Raw genomic sequence first — 16447 nt, 5'->3', positions numbered from 1 at the left:
TGCTCCTTTTTTAGCACGAAATCGTTTTTGGCGTTCAGCATTACTTAATACTTTTCGCATTGTAGCATGTTTTTGTGACTGCTCTTGTGTATGTTATTCATGAACGTCTGCTACAACTTGTATCTGAATAGGACTAAAAAATCAATTAATTTTGGCGATTGGAAGACGTTCTATCGGTTTAAAATAGACGGTAAAACGAGGAAGAGCCATAGAGACAGGATACACTTGACACACTATAGGTATACATAATGTAAGCCATAGCACGTATGTTCAAACAAAAAATTCTAACTGAACTAAAGGCAAAAAAAAACCAAGGCTAAAAAATTAAACTAAATTGAGAAGATTTAATCCTAAAGGAATCAAAGAGTATATGAAAGGAAAAAAATAATTTTTTTGTCTCCGATGAAAATAACTAAACAAGTAGGTAGTAATATTTTGCCAGTTCGGAACTTTGAATCGTGCAATACAATGCAAATGGACATCATCTGGGCAGCATCTGTACTACAGTCGGAGAGTAAAACATAGGGAATCGGTACCGGGATTCTATCGATACGACTTAATTTAATTTAATCTTTTTTTTTAAACGAATTTGCGTCCACACGGTGCCGCGGGCCCCCGCGAAAAAGCTCCTATCTTTCTGGTGATTGTGGGCTTGTTCAACGGTGAACAGCTCCTCATCCGTGAAGAGGATTTCGTCCCACTGAAGGAAAGCGTGGCGACGAAGGAGTCATCTTTCAAGCCGTACGCTCTTGTCGGTGAAGAGCTGAACTTTTTGGAGCTTGTAGGTCTTGAGATGGAGATCCCCTCTGGCTATTATCAAACTCACGCGCGATTATTCTCATGGAGACCCTACGATTTCGCCGGACACGTTCCCGGACGAACTCCAGGTTCTTGACGGATCTGACGGTGAGCTTTCCTCCACTTCCAGGACGGCGACCAGTATGGCCGACCTCTTCAAACCTCTTGATGGTTCGTCGGACGTTAGATTTGTCGATGCAGAGCGTTCCCGTAATTTCGCGCTTTTTCAACTCATGTAACTCCAACAATTTTTCCCTTTGGTTTGACATCTTAATACATTACCTTAAAAGTCTTGAATAACATCGAAACAAAACATATATGTAGTATTTTTAACGAAGAATCGAATAAAAACTTTCAAATCTAATAAATATTTATATCACATTGGTGAGAAATTGGTCATTTTTTTTATCGTCACTCGGGAATAAGTATAAGAATCCTCTGAATACTCAAACTGATTCTATTATGAAATAGAGACCTACTTACTTCAATTAATGAATTTGCATTTTTTAATTGTTTGGTATAGATAATATTTAAGCAAATCAATATATTATGCTCGACCAGATACTGTTTTATTAGGTCAGAACGCTGACACTGCCACCGATAAGCCGAGGTCTGATTCGGGATATTTTGATGGCACGTTTGGGGATGATGATTCTGACCATGAAGCAAATCATGGAAGCGCAGCTAATGGTACAGAAACATCTTTTGAATTTGATAACGAAACCAACAAGAATACAGGTATCATACAGGTTTTTCACTGATTATCCTATAATTTGTCTGTTTGAATGGATAGTGTTGTGGCATTTTTAGATACTTGCTTCAGCTATAATGTCCATGCGAAAACTTTCAGAATGTCTCCAAGTTTCACCTATTGTATGAGTAATGACCAAGTTTTAAATTTTGCTCAAAAAATTAATTGCTATAAGTTTAACAAACATTTTATTTGCGAGGTGTGTAAACTTCGAATATTAAATCTGGTTTCAGAAGAAGCAGCAGTACAGGATTCCAGAGAACCGCCAGAAACTACGATCTCACAGTCGAATACAGAAATCGAATGTTCTACTATTGAAACTTCAAAATTTTCCGACTTAACAATCGAACTAACGAATTTATCGAAATACGATATTGCTCAACTTAGAAATATTTCTGTCGATAGAGCTGCAATGAACAGGTCAATAAAAGAGTTTACGAAGCAAGGTTCTTCTGACCCCGACTCACTCTATCAAGCGTTGGAAAACAGTTACTTTGAACAGACCGACGATATGACTTCGATCGTATATGACAAAGCGAACAGTGATGTAGATGTACCATGTCATGGAGATTTCATCATTTTCTTAGGGTATTTTGACAAAGAAAATGAAATAGATGCAATGGAGTTCAAAAAAGCTGAATTGAAATCTAGAAAACGAGTATGTGTCAGTTGTGCTACTGCGGCAACATATTGTAATTGAACTATTTTCTCCAGAAATTGGTGGTAACCGATGTAGGTGAGCCGTGGCCGAAAAGAAAAACGCTATCAAAGCAGCAGGTTGAGAAGTTAAAGAGAAGTCGGATAGTGCCAGTTAACGAGCAAAAATGGGAATCCTTCTTTTCTATAAATTATCAGGCAGAGTCTGGTGAAGGTACTTAGATAGCTTTATTTGTTGCAATATTTACATGCAGTGTCAATTATTTCAATCCATTCTGATGACTACCCAAATATCAATTTGCAGGTGACATCAAAAGAGTCGAATATGAATCGGACTCGGAAGAAGAATCAGAAGACGAAGATATTAGTAATCATGAGGACCAAGCTTCGTCGGAATGCGAAACAACTCACACGGATCTTAAGATTCATGTTTCTGACTATTCTATCGAAAATGGAGCTAAAGAAAATAATTCAGACCCAGAAAGGCCGGAATTAAGTCAAGATTCAGGAGTGGAAGTTAGCAGAAGTAAGATCGCCAGATTGAATCTTTGGACAATTTTTGAAACTATTGTTTTTACAGGTTTGAATACTTCCGTCGAAGACTCCCCAAGTCAGCCATTAGCTGAAGAAAATTCTACGTCAAATCAAGTTACACCTACCAGTGCGACGCCTGGTTGTCCAGATCTTAGAAACGGTGCAATATATCCTGATTTAAGGGACGGTACCTGTTCAGAGTAAGTAAAATTAGATTTTACTAGGGTTATTGTTCAATTTATTTGATACTAGATTAACGATTTAAAAAAATTCTCATCGTTGAAAGGAGATTTGTGTGGCTTAGGATTTTATTGTCGTATACGCAAATATTTACTTTACACTGAAAATGGTAATCGTTTTTTACTCGGCAGCTTTTATATTTTGTCTTTTTTTACTTTTCTAACTGTAGAAGAAAGTGCCCATATAATATATGCAACGATTAGATCGTATAGCGCTTGGAACCTAAAAGAACTACCGATGTTAATTCTAGTTTGTTTTTCAGAGATACTCTTCCTGATGTATTTGAAATTGAAGAGGAACCACGCAAGTTGACTGCCGCCGAAGAAGAAGCTGAAAAGACAAGAGCTCGAGTAGAGGAGTGGTGTACTTATATTACCGCTAAGCTGAAAAAGGTCGAGGAAAAGGATTTTAATATTCACGAGTACGGCACAAAAATTATTAACAATATGGATATCAACGAAACTAAACCCTTTGGAAGCTTTGTGAGAGGGAAATCATCAGCTGAAGTAGTAAGGTAATACATACAATACATGTTCAGTTTGGCCTTTTCATGCGTAGGGAAAGGTTTTATCACGCATCATTATCCTAACAGCAACAGGAAAACTAAGCCAAAAATATTTGTTTTAGATTTTTTACTTCCTCTCTCCAACTGGCCAGTACACTTAATGTGGAAATATGTGGTGCACAAAAAGGAAAATTGTCCAACGACACTTTCCAGCTGAAATTATTAAGCAAGGAACGTTATCACGAACATTTACAAAACTATCAAGCCCCGTCCGAGGAAAATCTGCCTAATAAACTGGAAAAAATCAAGGAAATTCGCATGCAGAACAAGGTAAACAATCATCAGTATTGATATCGACCAGTGTGGCTATTGGTTTGTTCATTTAGAAGAGTCAAAGTTTGAAGCGTAAGGCACCGCAACCAAAAGAGCAGCAGTCGAGTACTCGAAAGAATAGTAGCAAAACATCCGTACCGTCCCAAACACCCAAGAAGAGTAAAATTTTGAAATACAACATGCTGAAGGGTTCGGATCAGGATTCGGTACCCATTGGTGCTTCTACAAGTGAAGAAGATCTCAGGTATATGCAACCTTCCACTTCATCGCAAGCAGACTTGATGGATCAGCAGGTAAATGCAATTTAGCTGCAACACTTCACTTTCAATAAATGTTTTAATAACGAGATTTCATATTCAAGCAGAATTTTCCGTTATCTTACAACCATGACGCGTAAAGCCTTATTGGAATAATTTGCTGGGTCGTGTTATCAAAATCATTTTTATTCTACGGTTTTGGCAGCAGTAGACTTGTGAGCACAAAATTGGGTTGGTAAATTTTCATATTTTTTAAATTTTGAGAGTGCTCATGTACTTTATGGCTGTCGGAGTTTCGCTTTCTTGTTAATTTTCCCTCAAAGTACAATAAAAATAAAGCAATTTCAGTGAAAAAAAAATGCAGATTGTCCATAAACTCTCAAACTTGTTGTTCCACACGTTACACAAATGAAAAGGACCCGAAACGAAGCACATGAGTGAATAATTCATTTAAATATTAATTCAACTCTTTTTCAAGGTTCAAAAAAATTTTGATTACGTGAGACTAATGTATCTTGAGGACATCAAACTTCAAACGAAGAAACAAAACAAGTTTTGTGTTCCAATTTGATTATTCTGTATATGATTTGATAGAATTAATTTTGTCAGTTAATATTTTCAAGCAGTACGTTGACAATGTGAAAATAACATAAAATAGTTATAAATTTAGTCGCATTGAACGAAATTTCTTGCAGGACGTGTTAGACTCTGCAATATTTGAAATACATGGTCCGTCTAGAATCAGTGTGGATAGTGGTTTCATGCCATCGTGCGACGAAGATTTTCTTGAACAGTTTGAGCAGTTACAACATATGAGTGAAAACTGTTCCAGCACGGTTAACACTCCAACAATAATCGGTTAACCGATGAAACCCCTATCGTCAAATACATACATTAAGAAAATGACGTAGCTTCTTAAAAAGTGAAATGTAAAGTATTGTTTAGTCGACAGTCGAGCCCTATATTACGGATACATAGATTCGGTCTTATAGTGGTGCATTCAGTTTCATTTGCAACAATGGTTAGTGACCGTTAGTCGATTTTTGGGAACAGTGGTCAATGTTTTAGTTTTAAAAGCTCTAAGTATGGGTTTTTAGCAAATTCTTTAACCAAAACGTACCTACGAAATATATGTATAGATGTTTATTTTTTTAATCACGTTAGTACAATTTATTCTATAATGTTGGCTTAAAACCAGAAAATGAAAAAAAACAATATGATCTTGCTACTGATATTGCTGATATGGTACAAATCATATCTTTTATTTGAAAGAATTATCCTTATTAGGGACTCTCAAATTGCAATCGAGTTTATTAACGAAGTATCGTCTCAATCGACACATATTGTTTTTTCAATCAAAAAGCTTTTAAAAATATATTTTTATATTTGAATAAGTTTTAGTATGACCACAGAAAAACGATTAATTTATGTAAATTTACTTCATAACGGCATTAAATGTGTTATTGCATTGCGAGGCTGATGCATGCATCATAACAATACGAATAATGTTTACATTATTCATAATATAATTAATAACTTTTACTATTCCTTTTTGTGGAAAATACATTAGTATTTGCTTTAAGTTAAGGCTCAACCTTTCTGATTTATTTTCTTATTTTTTGCAATGTTTTTGGTATTGGAATTCTACCTAATGTTTCTTTTCTTATTTGCTATATATTTATTATACAGACATGTATTAAAAGGTGTTAAATAAAACTATTGGCATTGTTTCTATTTGTTTGAAAGGGCCTGGTCCGGTTCAATATTGTTGCAAACATTTTCTATTGCATTTTATAACCCCGCCGAAGACATGCTTATAAATTCAATCTGTTAAATATCACGTACAGTTTAGTAAAAGACAATGTTAAATGAAAATACATATAACAATTTAATTCTGTAAACGATGGTAGAAATGGGACAACTATTATTAATTACAATGTTATCAGTAAATATTATCGAAAAAACAGTCTATTAAGTACATTTCTAATAGAAAACCTATGCTAGGAAGCTAGCCTCTGTTTGAACTTTTTAAGAAATTCTTTGGCTTGTTTATCACCCAATCTATGCTCCAAAGCTTTAATCGTGTCCATCTCTGTAAGCAAGTCAGTAAAAATAATGTTTCTTAAGACAAACGAACTGTTTTCAATGTATGACTTACCAAACGATGTCGGTCTTCCCAGCCATTTCTTAACTTGAGGTAAGTTGCTAAGTGACTCACTAGTGATTGGAATATCTTTGAATCTTAGAAAAGCTTCTCCTATATACTGATTGTTGTAGCCTAGCATATCTTTGTCTTTCACACTAAGTAATACGAGACCGTCTTTAATTTCTCTTTGTTCCGGTGATAAGTTTCTGGAAAACATTAGCATACATGAAAATAGTACTAGAAAGTTATGTCAATTTAATTACTTACATTGTAAATGTTTCGTCGTAAAGTGGAAATAAAGTTTTATTATGAGTTTTGGTTTTTGGCTTGTCTATGCTACTGAATTTATGTTCGGGTAGCAAATGAATTCGGACGAAAGAATCACTAGCTCCTACAAATATTTCGTTTTAACTTAAAATTGGAATTAAATCGGTTAACGCATATTTTACCACTTGAATCCATTGCAGCTAAATCACGTGCATTGATCACTTCAACTTGGAGAACATCTCCATCAAATTTACACCTAAATGAGATCTCGCCATACGGCGATTCTGGGAGTTCATCGAATTTTTTAGCTAGTTCTAAATGAACCTACGAAAAGTGAAGTTGATAATTGCAGTTGTATTATTTTGTATAAGTGAACTTACTTCGTGTATGAGATCAGAGGTTTCCAGCCCATTTATCCTTAAAATTTGCTCAGTTCTTTTCAAAGAATCACAACTCGTGCAGTCTGTGGGATCCTTGTATGCTCCCAGCATTAATTTCAAAGTTTTTTGGAGATTGGCAAAGAATGAGGGCGGTCGTCTATTCTAAAGTAAGGAAGAAAGGCGTACACACCTTGGAAATGTATGCAATAATAAAAAAATCATTCATCAATTCATTATATTTCAAATTGATATTGATTTAAAGAAATGCGTTCACTTCCACTTACCTCCAAGTTTGTCTGAATAATTTCGTCCAATGTTTGACTTAGCATATCCCAGACAATTTCCAGAGTCCGATTAAAGTTTTCTTCATTTAACTCTCGGTGCATTGTTTCCAAATTTCGGTCCACATACGACATCAGTCTATCTATACTATTATTGTCTTGGTTGCATAACTCCGCACCTTCGATGAGGAGTCGTTTCATGGAAGGGGCCATCTAAAAGCACAGCATTGTACCAACCAGCATTTTGAGTTGAGCTAATGAGTTGATTTGATACCTTTTGAACCACTGTTTGTAAAAGTTCGATAATGGCATTCCGAACTGTGTCAATAGCATTGGAAATAACCATATTCAATGTATCTCGACACCTTTGAGCGTCGACCGGACTTTTCAACTCCAATATTTTCTTGAGAATCTCCTCCATTCCTAAATCGTTAGTGAATGGTTCCAACGTTTCCCTCACATAGTCGATATTGTTGATAGCCAAACACCATTCGTTTGTTACTTCGAATTTTTTTTCGTAAATGTTTTCAATATCACCCATTCCATCCACTTTTGATGCCATTTTTTCCGCATAGAAGATACAACATCTGCAGATATCCTAAAGGTGTCAAATAGAGTTAATGGTTTATCGTGGGAAAAAATACTAGAGTTAAGTTACTTACATCGATGATTTTAGCAATGAATGTGTAACAGCTCTCTACATCAGGCCAGTTCAGTTGTTGCCAAAAGGTATTCACCTGAAAAATACAGTCAGTTTTGGTTGATGTTGTTGGGTTGAAGAAACATTGCTATACAATGAAATAATATTAACATTCAAGCTTGTAAACATGCGAATTCTGTATTTACGTATTTTCAATAGATATAGAAAAATAATTTTCGTTTCTTGTAGAGACATTTGTCCTTCCATATTCATATTAAATGGCCAGGTTAAGCATTTGTCTCCAAATTACTCGAAAGGAAATATGATAGAAATTGGCAGATTTTTAATCCAATCCGACTTTACCTGATAGAAAATTGTTAAGGTATCCACTGCAGACGAACTATATTTCACGGAAGTATCAATATGAACGAGCTGATCCAATTCGATGGCTTTCTCGATTCGTTGAAGAGCTTTATAGACCGCTATGTCTAACCATTGGGCGACTCCTGCATGGAACCACTGAAAATAATCCGAATGGATTAACATTACAAATATATTAGAATGAATAAAATATTAATACCTGATGGAAGTTTTTGATATGAAATCCGTTATAATCCGAAGGGCATATTCCCTGACCCAAGATGACAAATCTTTGAATAGTGAGGTAAAGATCAAACAGCGAAGTTCCTTCCGCCAGAGGATCGACAGTGGGATCCGTATTAACAGGACCATTGCCAAAATCGTAACCTGAATAGTCTAAGGTTTTGAGGTTTTTGCAGATTTGACGCACCTCTGGCTCGCACAGTGTCGATATTTTCGCTTGGTAAAATATGTAAAGGCTTTTAGCGTATTGGAAGTTTACATGTCTAAAATCAAATAAAATGAACGTTATACAACAACTAAAATTGCCCTAACTTTGGAACTGTATACATTCTGATTGCTTCAAGCGATTTGGGTTCTGTTGGAAGTGTTATTTAGCACCATTTGTGTCCTGTCGTGGTAAAAATTAAGCACCTCAGATAAATGTGATGTGATTCAGTGACAAATGAAAAAATGCAAAATTTTGCAAAGTTCGACATGCTCTTGGTTGGACAAAAATTACCTTTTTTGGATATCAACACCAAAAGTTTAAATATTAACCAAATAGCTCGAAACGGTTCTTGAATTTTTCGACCATCTCTTCATCAAAATCAACTTTTTGGTCTTGCAGCAATGGCTTTTCCGTTATTGATCCGATTTTTGCGGTCTAGCGCTCATGTTGAAGGTAAACCTTCATAGACAATTTAATATACAGGGTTGCATACTAAAGGACCAAAAGCAGAATCGCCCCCAAAACCTGTGATTCCAGCAGACTTTCAACTGAAGTGAAGTCCACTTTCAAATATTTCGTTCATTCACGCAAATTGGATCATTGATTCTTTTTCATTAGTCGACTGCGACGTTTTGACTTGACAAAATGAACCTTAGATTTTGTTAATGGTTCAAAAGAAAAAATGATCACTGCAAACCAATACGTTGATTTTTTGAGACGACCCTGTAAATAAAATAGATGAGCGAAAAATTCAAAAACTTTTTTCGAGATACGAGGTTGATCTTAATGCATGCTTAAGTCTGTAACTGAAAGCATGTGGAATTTTCATCATAAGTGCATTGTTTCACTTACCACCCTGTAAAAACTTGAGTTGAAGCACATTTTTTTTGCAAAAATACGCACTAACCGAAAAAAAGTTGCACTAAATAACGCTTCAAACGGAAATCAAATCGCTCTAAGCAGTCAAAATTTATACAGTTCTAAAATTAGTCGAAATTCAATTTTTTTAAACGATTGAATCATTGGATTGTCTGCATTGAAAACGTTTTTCAGTGTCTTCGCTGAGGACCAATTTTCGTAATCTGTTTTTCCAGAATTGACTTGCTCCTCAACGTCTTTACGGTTCCATACAGCCCATTTTACAGTATGTTATGCGGAATATGAATTTAAAATAAAAACAAGAGAATTTTCAAAAATAACATACTTATTCTAAAAAATTCACGTGAGCGTTATGGTTTATTTAATATAATTACTTAAATACCAGAAACACTTTTTGGCGCTAAAAATAGAACATTTTTATATCATGTTTTCTTTCACGTTCTATTGCTATACCACCAAAAAGAGGGAGTCGTTTGACTCACCCTGTATATTCACAATTGAACCTCTGCAATCGATTAAAAAACATTCCCGGCCGAGGAAAAAAGTCAGCTTTTACAAGTGTACTTACTCTATAAAAAGTTTGTCATAAAACTCGATAGCTTTCTGCAAATCACTTCGAACCAATTGGAGTAGCTGAATTAAGTTCTGCAGTCTAGCTAAAGCAGTTTCAGCGGTCGCTTTGTTATTTTCGATCAAGTAATTCAACCAGTCACCAGCTCCTTTCGAAATAGCATCTTGCAATGTTCCTGCAATATCACAGTTTGGATCGTCTCCATGGAACGTTATCCAGGGGTACAGGTTTTGAGGAAACAAATCGATATTGGTCGGCTCCAACGCCATCACATAGTTAAAAATCTTCAAGACTTCAATTACCTGGACAAAAAAATGATGATTTTATTGCACTGAATGTGTGATGGACTTTTAAATTTTACCTGTTTCATCACAGTCTTTTCGTTTGCATTTTTCTTTCGGATCCTTCGTATGACGGCGAAACAGGAGGGAAGCAGTTTTCTGGTAGCCTCCCAAAACAACTTCATGTCTTCTTCGAGAATCATCTCAGTTTGAAGGGGTTTCAGAAGTTTTTCCAGTAATTTCGAAAATATACAGAAGCTTAAAGGATGGCTTTGGTGTATACCAGCGTACACTGAGTAGGAACAAAGCGCTACTTCTGTAGGACTTAGTCCCGATTGTGCGATGTGCTGGGTAAGTAGTTGATTTGCTTCTGGACCGAAATTTTCGCACCACCAATAAGCTGCGGGCTAGATATTTAATTAAATTAGACTGGTAATCTGCTTTTGACCATAAAATTATTGTGTTCATGTTAGGAACTAGACCGACTAATGAAGCCATCAAGTTCTGGAGTTAATTTCCTAGCGATTTCACATAAATTGCTAATCGAAAAATGCTTTTTTAGTATGGCTCTTTGAACCTGGAGGTTGGATCTTTGTTTTTTCATTGTTGAGATTTGCAGTTAAGGTATTTTGGGGGTCAATTGACAATTTTAATTATTTGGTTTATTGTTATTTAACATTTGCTACCTTTGTTTGTCCGTCTAGATCTGGACACCCTGTAGTGTTACTGTTACATATTATACAGTATGGACGCGTGGGTTGGAACAAGATGATTTAAAATGAGTCGTTTTTGGAGGAACCCATATAAATCTCGAGCTTTATTTTATGTTGCTGTGGTTTCCTCTATGGACAAATTCACTTGTACATGATAGATAAATTGCAATAATTTTCTTTTTATAACTTCATTTTTTCAAATAGAAACATCTGTTGCGTTTTCCATTTTGGAATTCTACAGGGTGTCCCGTAAGCACATGATCAAAAGGATACTGCGATATTATTTGGATCAAAATAAGACGATCTCACCTAACTTTTATTATCAAAAAATGTCTGGCTTCTCTGCTCTGTTGGGCAAAGTTCTAATATTTATCTTTTTTGAAATATTGGGAGAATGGTACGATGTATTTTGGTGAAACTCGCTGTGAATTTGTTCGTATATAAGACTCATATTTTAATGAAACAATCGAATTTATCCGTTTTGGACAAGTGGTGAATTCTTGAGTGTCGTGGTACAAAAACTACCAGAACTTTTTGTTTGGTCGATGGAATCAACTCTTTTTTTTTGGTTGATGCACTAATCATTTATTCACAATTTTGTGCTCTTTGTAAAATCGTGTAGCATTCATAGTTTTTGCGCAAAAAAATATGTCTGTTATCTTGCGATTTAACAAAGTTAGACATTAACTTAGTTATTATTAACTTCACGTAGCATGTGTTGAACTCAGGTTCATTAAAAAATGTCTCTTTCATCGGGGGCCTCAATCGGAATTAGGCGATTAATTATTAATAATGAAGGATTCTCTAAATGATCTGTAAATAATGTTATATTCAAATAATACTCAAAATCGTACATATTTTCGTATTGATTGATACACTGTTAAAAATCAAAGCTGATTAAAAAGTAATGCACGCAAATTAATCACTAACGCTTATGACGATACAATGTACACCAACTTGAGTGTTTGCAACTGACCTTAATTAGAACTTATGAATTATCATTTTTTATTGGCCAGCAGAAAATATTTCGGATACTCGATTCTAAAATCTAAAAGTCGGGATTCTAAAATGAACTACATACTCGTTAATTTCATTTCAAAAAACTGAATTGACAAATCAGCTTCTGTTAGGAACGCTTTTGCTTCAGAAAAATTGCAGCCATTTCTCAGAAACCCAAACCCCGTAGTTTAAGTTAAGCTGAATCAATTCAAGCGTCTTCTGTATAATATAAATGACCGCAACTCAACATATAACAATCCAATTTGTCATCTGAGTTAGGGCTTTAAACTTACCTTCGATACGTCTAGTTCATGTACCAATATAATCCGTCTTATATGCCTATGCTCTTGAGCTGCTACTTGATTATTTTTGCCCGAACTGAAGCAAATCCTCACTTTCAAAACCCCCTGCCTTGTTATTTTATTCTTCTTATCTAGCGTATACCACATCGTCATACCGCTTGCTGGAATCGTCTTTAATAGAGGAAAGAGTCAATTAATTAATGATGTTTTAAAGTCCGTTTTTTTTTTATCTAAATTAAATTAACTAATTAATAGTCACTAACATTCAGTGGAATTTTGGCTCTTCCAATCAGTTCGTTGTCATGCTGGCCTGTTGCAGCGGTGACCGCGATTTCCTTGACCAATTTCCGCATTCCCTTAACGCCCTTTACATCGAATAGCTTTCCCAATTTTTCCTTGACGGTTTCAGCGGGATCGAAGTCCCATACTTCCAGGCAAAGAGTATCGTCTATAGACTTGTCAGTAATGGGTCTACATAAACGGAAAAACACGTTTTGAATTGTTGTGTTAAGTGAATGTTAATATACGTACAATGCAAAATGTTCCTCCCAAACAGGATTCAGCGTAGTGGGTTTCACTGATGTATTATATCGATGCGAGGTATTAGACGCTAAATATAACGTGACGAATGGATCACTATTTCCATTCGAGTCTTTGGGTCTTAAATCTTTGGCTTCAATAACTTCCACGTTGATTATCAGTTCTGGGTCCTCTTTTTTCTCCGCCAAGTCGAGAAGCTGCAAATGCTTGTTGTGGGGAACTCGGAAAGCATCTTGAGCGTACGAGAACAAGGAATTTTGGGGCACTTCCAGATTGACATCGCAACCGACGTTGTGCAGAATAATGTAGAGGATCTCTGTGTATAACTCGTCAATCTAAACCAAAGAAGTATTTGATAAATCCATTGAAGTGCACTATGATTTGTAAGTTTGCGATTGACTAAAAAAGAATGTACAGCATTCTGTTTAAACTAACTGCTCTTAAAAGAGATTGTTTTTAAAAGTGCTTAATGATTCTGGGGGCAGATGGGTGTTTTTAATTAAATCTAACTCAATCTAAAGAAAATGGAAATAATGCACCACTACAAATAGGGCGTATTGATATTCATCGCATTTGAGATGACGAACTAATTTGAGACGAACAACTTTTCTATTTTAAGTCACCAAATGTATAATTGCCGACTTCATCAATCATAAATACATTTCTCCATCCAACTTTCAAGTCTTATCGGATAATTACTATTTTATGCTTACAACAATTTCTAATATTTTTTAATAAAATATGGAAGTCGGTCTACCTATAGACCATACTTACTCTCAGATAATTTCAACAATGAGCTTAGGAACTTAGATTACAGAACATAGAACAAACTCCTATAAAAAAGCGTCTACTGACTTCTTGCATTGAATTACTGGAATGGCGACCTAAAGGTATTTTGATCGGTGATCTATTAAAGTTTAGCATATTTTTGTATTGAAACCAATAAGATATTATTATTATTAATATTAAATGCGGGGAAGGATAAAAGTAAGGTCGTTTGGATAAAAATTTATAAAATTACAGAGATGCAATTTCGAACACAGGTATTAACTGAAGCAGAAAGCCACCGTTAAAATGGCCAATAATGTTTCGATTAGCTTTTTACCAACTAACAACAAGAAGAATGCTTATTCTTCATTCAAAACAAAATTGAGAAAAATTAAAAACTCGTTTTTCAATTTACCAGTAACTGAGATATGGCCACCATTAGCCTAATGTTTTAGCTCAAAAATCTGCCTCACCTCTTCAAATTTAATTTAGTTTACACCATCCTTTTACAACAATTTATGTATATTACAAATTAATGTATTCATGGTAAATTTTTAGAGCTGACTCACTAACCAAAAAAAGTTTATGTTTATTATTCATTAAATGTAATACATCAGACGCTCTGATCAAATATAAATCTAAATTAACGAGGTTTGTCCGCACAACACTATCAAAATCGCGGTTATTTTGAAAACAAAAACGAACTAAGCAGAAGACGAACATTTAAATGGCAAATAGTTTGAAAAAAGACTACAAATCCTCTGTGTTAAAAATTGAGCAGAATATTTGTGATATTACGGCTTTCGCTTTTTTAATTCGACCATAAAAAAAGTAAAAAATATTGAGAACGCGTTTTTCAATGAACTGGTAACTGATATACAGTGTGGGCCAACGAAAAGGTCGCACCGTGCCGTATTTATGACTCCCTTGGTAGATTTAAAAATAAACGCTCGAACACGTCAACTTTGATTTTTAAGGGGACATCTTGCTGACTATCATTACATTATACAGGGTGTTTCATAAACAACATACTACGTCACACTTTCGATTTTCAAAAGGAAACCTATTAGTTTAATGTCATTTTTCGATCCGAGTAGTATCTGGTTTATGAAACACCCTGTATAATGCAATAGACAGCAAGATGTCCCCTTAAAAATCAAAGTTGTGTTTGCGCGTTTTTTTCTAAATCTACCAGGAGAGTCATAAATAGGGGTGCGACCTTTTCGTTGGCCCACCCTGTATAAGAATCATGCAACTTTTTTTGCTCTGAACAGTGCCTCACTCTGTACACATTTAATTTAGTTAACACCGTCACATTAGAATTGATGGTTAACAGAAAAAAATGTTTATCATTCAACACAAAGTTAATAAAAACAAAATTAAACTAAAGTTCGCCCGGATAAAATAAAAAAAACTAACTCGTAAGCAGAGGGCCAACGTTTAAACACCATCTATTTTTCAATTAATAATTAATATAAAAATATAGTCAAACATGCCTCTAAATTGAAATCAGTAAAAGTAGAATTTAAAAAATAAAACTATAAAAATAAAAGTTATGATAAAGAATTTTTCTAATTCTAATTAACTGTGGATATTTCATCAAAAACTCCAAAATTTGTGGCGCTTAATGTTTTCTTTTTATATAATATTTGACTTTTAAAAAAATGTCATGTTAAGTATGTGTGTGTAGAAAGCAACTTACACAAAAAATATACTACTTAAAACTGGATTTTAATTTTTGTTATTTTATAGTAGGTACCTAATTAAAATTACGAAAAACTATCAGATCTACTTAGACTCTAGTTTATATAATGCTTGCTGTGTTTCAATCGAATTAAAGGTCAGTTATTCTCGTGTAGATCGAAGTGTGTTTAAATAGAAAAGCTCATGAATTAATAATTTCAAATCATTGCGCATAGATCGAACTAAAATTAAGAAGCAAGGCACTTTACATAATTCTTTAATGTCATTTGCAGCATGTTATTATATATTTTAGCATTTACACCTTTATTAAGGTAAGAAAATAAGATGCTAAGCCAATTTAACAATCCGTTCAATTAGGCCTTAATAATACATATCGAAGACAACTTTGCGAAATAAATTAAATCAATTTTGCATTTTGACTGCAAAAACAAAGTCGCTATAAAACATTTTTAACCGCACAGCCAAACTTTGGAAAAGTTTACCTTTATCATACTGTGGTTTTTTAAGAATTACGAAGTTTTAATAACGACTTACGGTCATCGACGCTAAATACATGCTGGTCTGTCTTTGAAGTTCCTCCTTCTTGATGCCTCGAAATTGATTTCGAGGTAACGACCTTTTCCTAACTGGAGGTGCATATTTTGAGGGCCCGATACCATTCAAAGCTATTTCAGATACGCTTGATCTAATCATCTTGATATCACTTATAATTTGAATTATCGACGGCCTTTAATGATGACTTGAGCAAAACGACCGACCGCACTATTGTATGGAGATTTTTAAATTAAAGTAGGTACTTCAATTCAAAGTAGTTCATTTCACAGTCAAATTTTGCCATAAAGAGTACTATTTCGAAAAGTTGGAATAATCACACAATCATGATAAAATAAAACGGTAAATCACTAACGTTTTTTACAATTCACACTAAGTTCGCGTTGCACGTAAAAAAACAGCCCCTAAAACCCTCACATTGAACTCGAATTGTAAAACCGAATCAATCAGCGAAAAACTGAGGATAAGTATTACGGGATTGAATAAAGCCGTGCCAAAATCTATTCTGGTAAAGATGCGTGCTCTCGCTTTACCGTTT

At 34.7% G+C, this 16447-nt stretch overlaps 2 protein-coding genes across 17 annotated transcripts in view; one reads left to right on the top strand and one right to left on the bottom strand.

Annotated features, from left to right (window-relative positions):
* LOC109546262 overlaps nucleotides 1-5805 on the top strand; it is a 12747-nt gene extending 6942 nt beyond the window's left edge. For 4 of the 8 annotated variants that reach the window (XM_048666936.1, XM_048666935.1, XM_048666929.1 and 1 more), the window contains 9 exons: nucleotides 1375-1536; nucleotides 1783-2207; nucleotides 2264-2420; nucleotides 2511-2732; nucleotides 2787-2940; nucleotides 3243-3494; nucleotides 3608-3815; nucleotides 3872-4111; nucleotides 4771-5805. In XM_048666936.1, coding sequence (XP_048522893.1) covers nucleotides 1375-1536; nucleotides 1783-2207; nucleotides 2264-2420; nucleotides 2511-2732; nucleotides 2787-2940; nucleotides 3243-3494; nucleotides 3608-3815; nucleotides 3872-4111; nucleotides 4771-4938 — 1988 coding nt within the window. In that variant the 3' untranslated portion in view covers nucleotides 4939-5805. Of the gene's footprint in view, nucleotides 1-1374; nucleotides 1537-1782; nucleotides 2208-2263; nucleotides 2421-2510; nucleotides 2733-2786; nucleotides 2941-3242; nucleotides 3495-3607; nucleotides 3816-3871; nucleotides 4112-4179; nucleotides 4310-4553 lie in introns of those variants that run through there. The other 4 variants (XR_007281623.1, XR_007281624.1, XM_048666955.1 and 1 more) reach the window with 4 other exon arrangements.
* Nucleotides 5806-5939: 134 nt separating this feature from the next.
* The window catches only part of LOC109546272 (protein unc-13 homolog 4B), a 36058-nt gene continuing 25550 nt past the window's right edge, over nucleotides 5940-16447 (bottom strand). For 7 of the 9 annotated variants that reach the window (XM_048666884.1, XM_048666907.1, XM_048666889.1 and 4 more), the window contains 15 exons: nucleotides 12877-13220; nucleotides 12609-12816; nucleotides 12337-12516; nucleotides 10412-10738; nucleotides 10048-10352; nucleotides 8370-8655; nucleotides 8153-8308; nucleotides 7812-7886; nucleotides 7424-7747; nucleotides 7153-7362; nucleotides 6869-7030; nucleotides 6671-6812; nucleotides 6489-6612; nucleotides 6234-6427; nucleotides 5940-6167 (listed from right to left, as the gene is read on the bottom strand). In XM_048666884.1, coding sequence (XP_048522841.1) covers nucleotides 6076-6167; nucleotides 6234-6427; nucleotides 6489-6612; nucleotides 6671-6812; nucleotides 6869-7030; nucleotides 7153-7362; nucleotides 7424-7747; nucleotides 7812-7886; nucleotides 8153-8308; nucleotides 8370-8655; nucleotides 10048-10352; nucleotides 10412-10738; nucleotides 12337-12516; nucleotides 12609-12816; nucleotides 12877-13220 — 3129 coding nt within the window. In that variant the 3' untranslated portion in view covers nucleotides 5940-6075. Of the gene's footprint in view, nucleotides 6168-6233; nucleotides 6428-6488; nucleotides 6613-6670; nucleotides 6813-6868; nucleotides 7031-7152; nucleotides 7363-7423; nucleotides 7748-7811; nucleotides 7887-8152; nucleotides 8309-8369; nucleotides 8656-10047; nucleotides 10353-10411; nucleotides 10739-12336; nucleotides 12517-12608; nucleotides 12817-12876; nucleotides 13221-15891; nucleotides 16360-16447 lie in introns of those variants that run through there. The other 2 variants (XM_048666916.1, XM_048666917.1) reach the window with 2 other exon arrangements.

This window comes from Dendroctonus ponderosae, unplaced genomic scaffold, assembly GCF_020466585.1.
Source record: "Dendroctonus ponderosae isolate FM_Combo_2020 unplaced genomic scaffold, Dpon_F_20191213v2 Dpon_F_20191213_1, whole genome shotgun sequence".
Taxonomy (NCBI): domain Eukaryota; kingdom Metazoa; phylum Arthropoda; class Insecta; order Coleoptera; family Curculionidae; genus Dendroctonus; species Dendroctonus ponderosae.
Note: the sequence above shows the minus strand (reverse complement) of the source record. Positions and strands in the feature narration are given on the sequence as shown.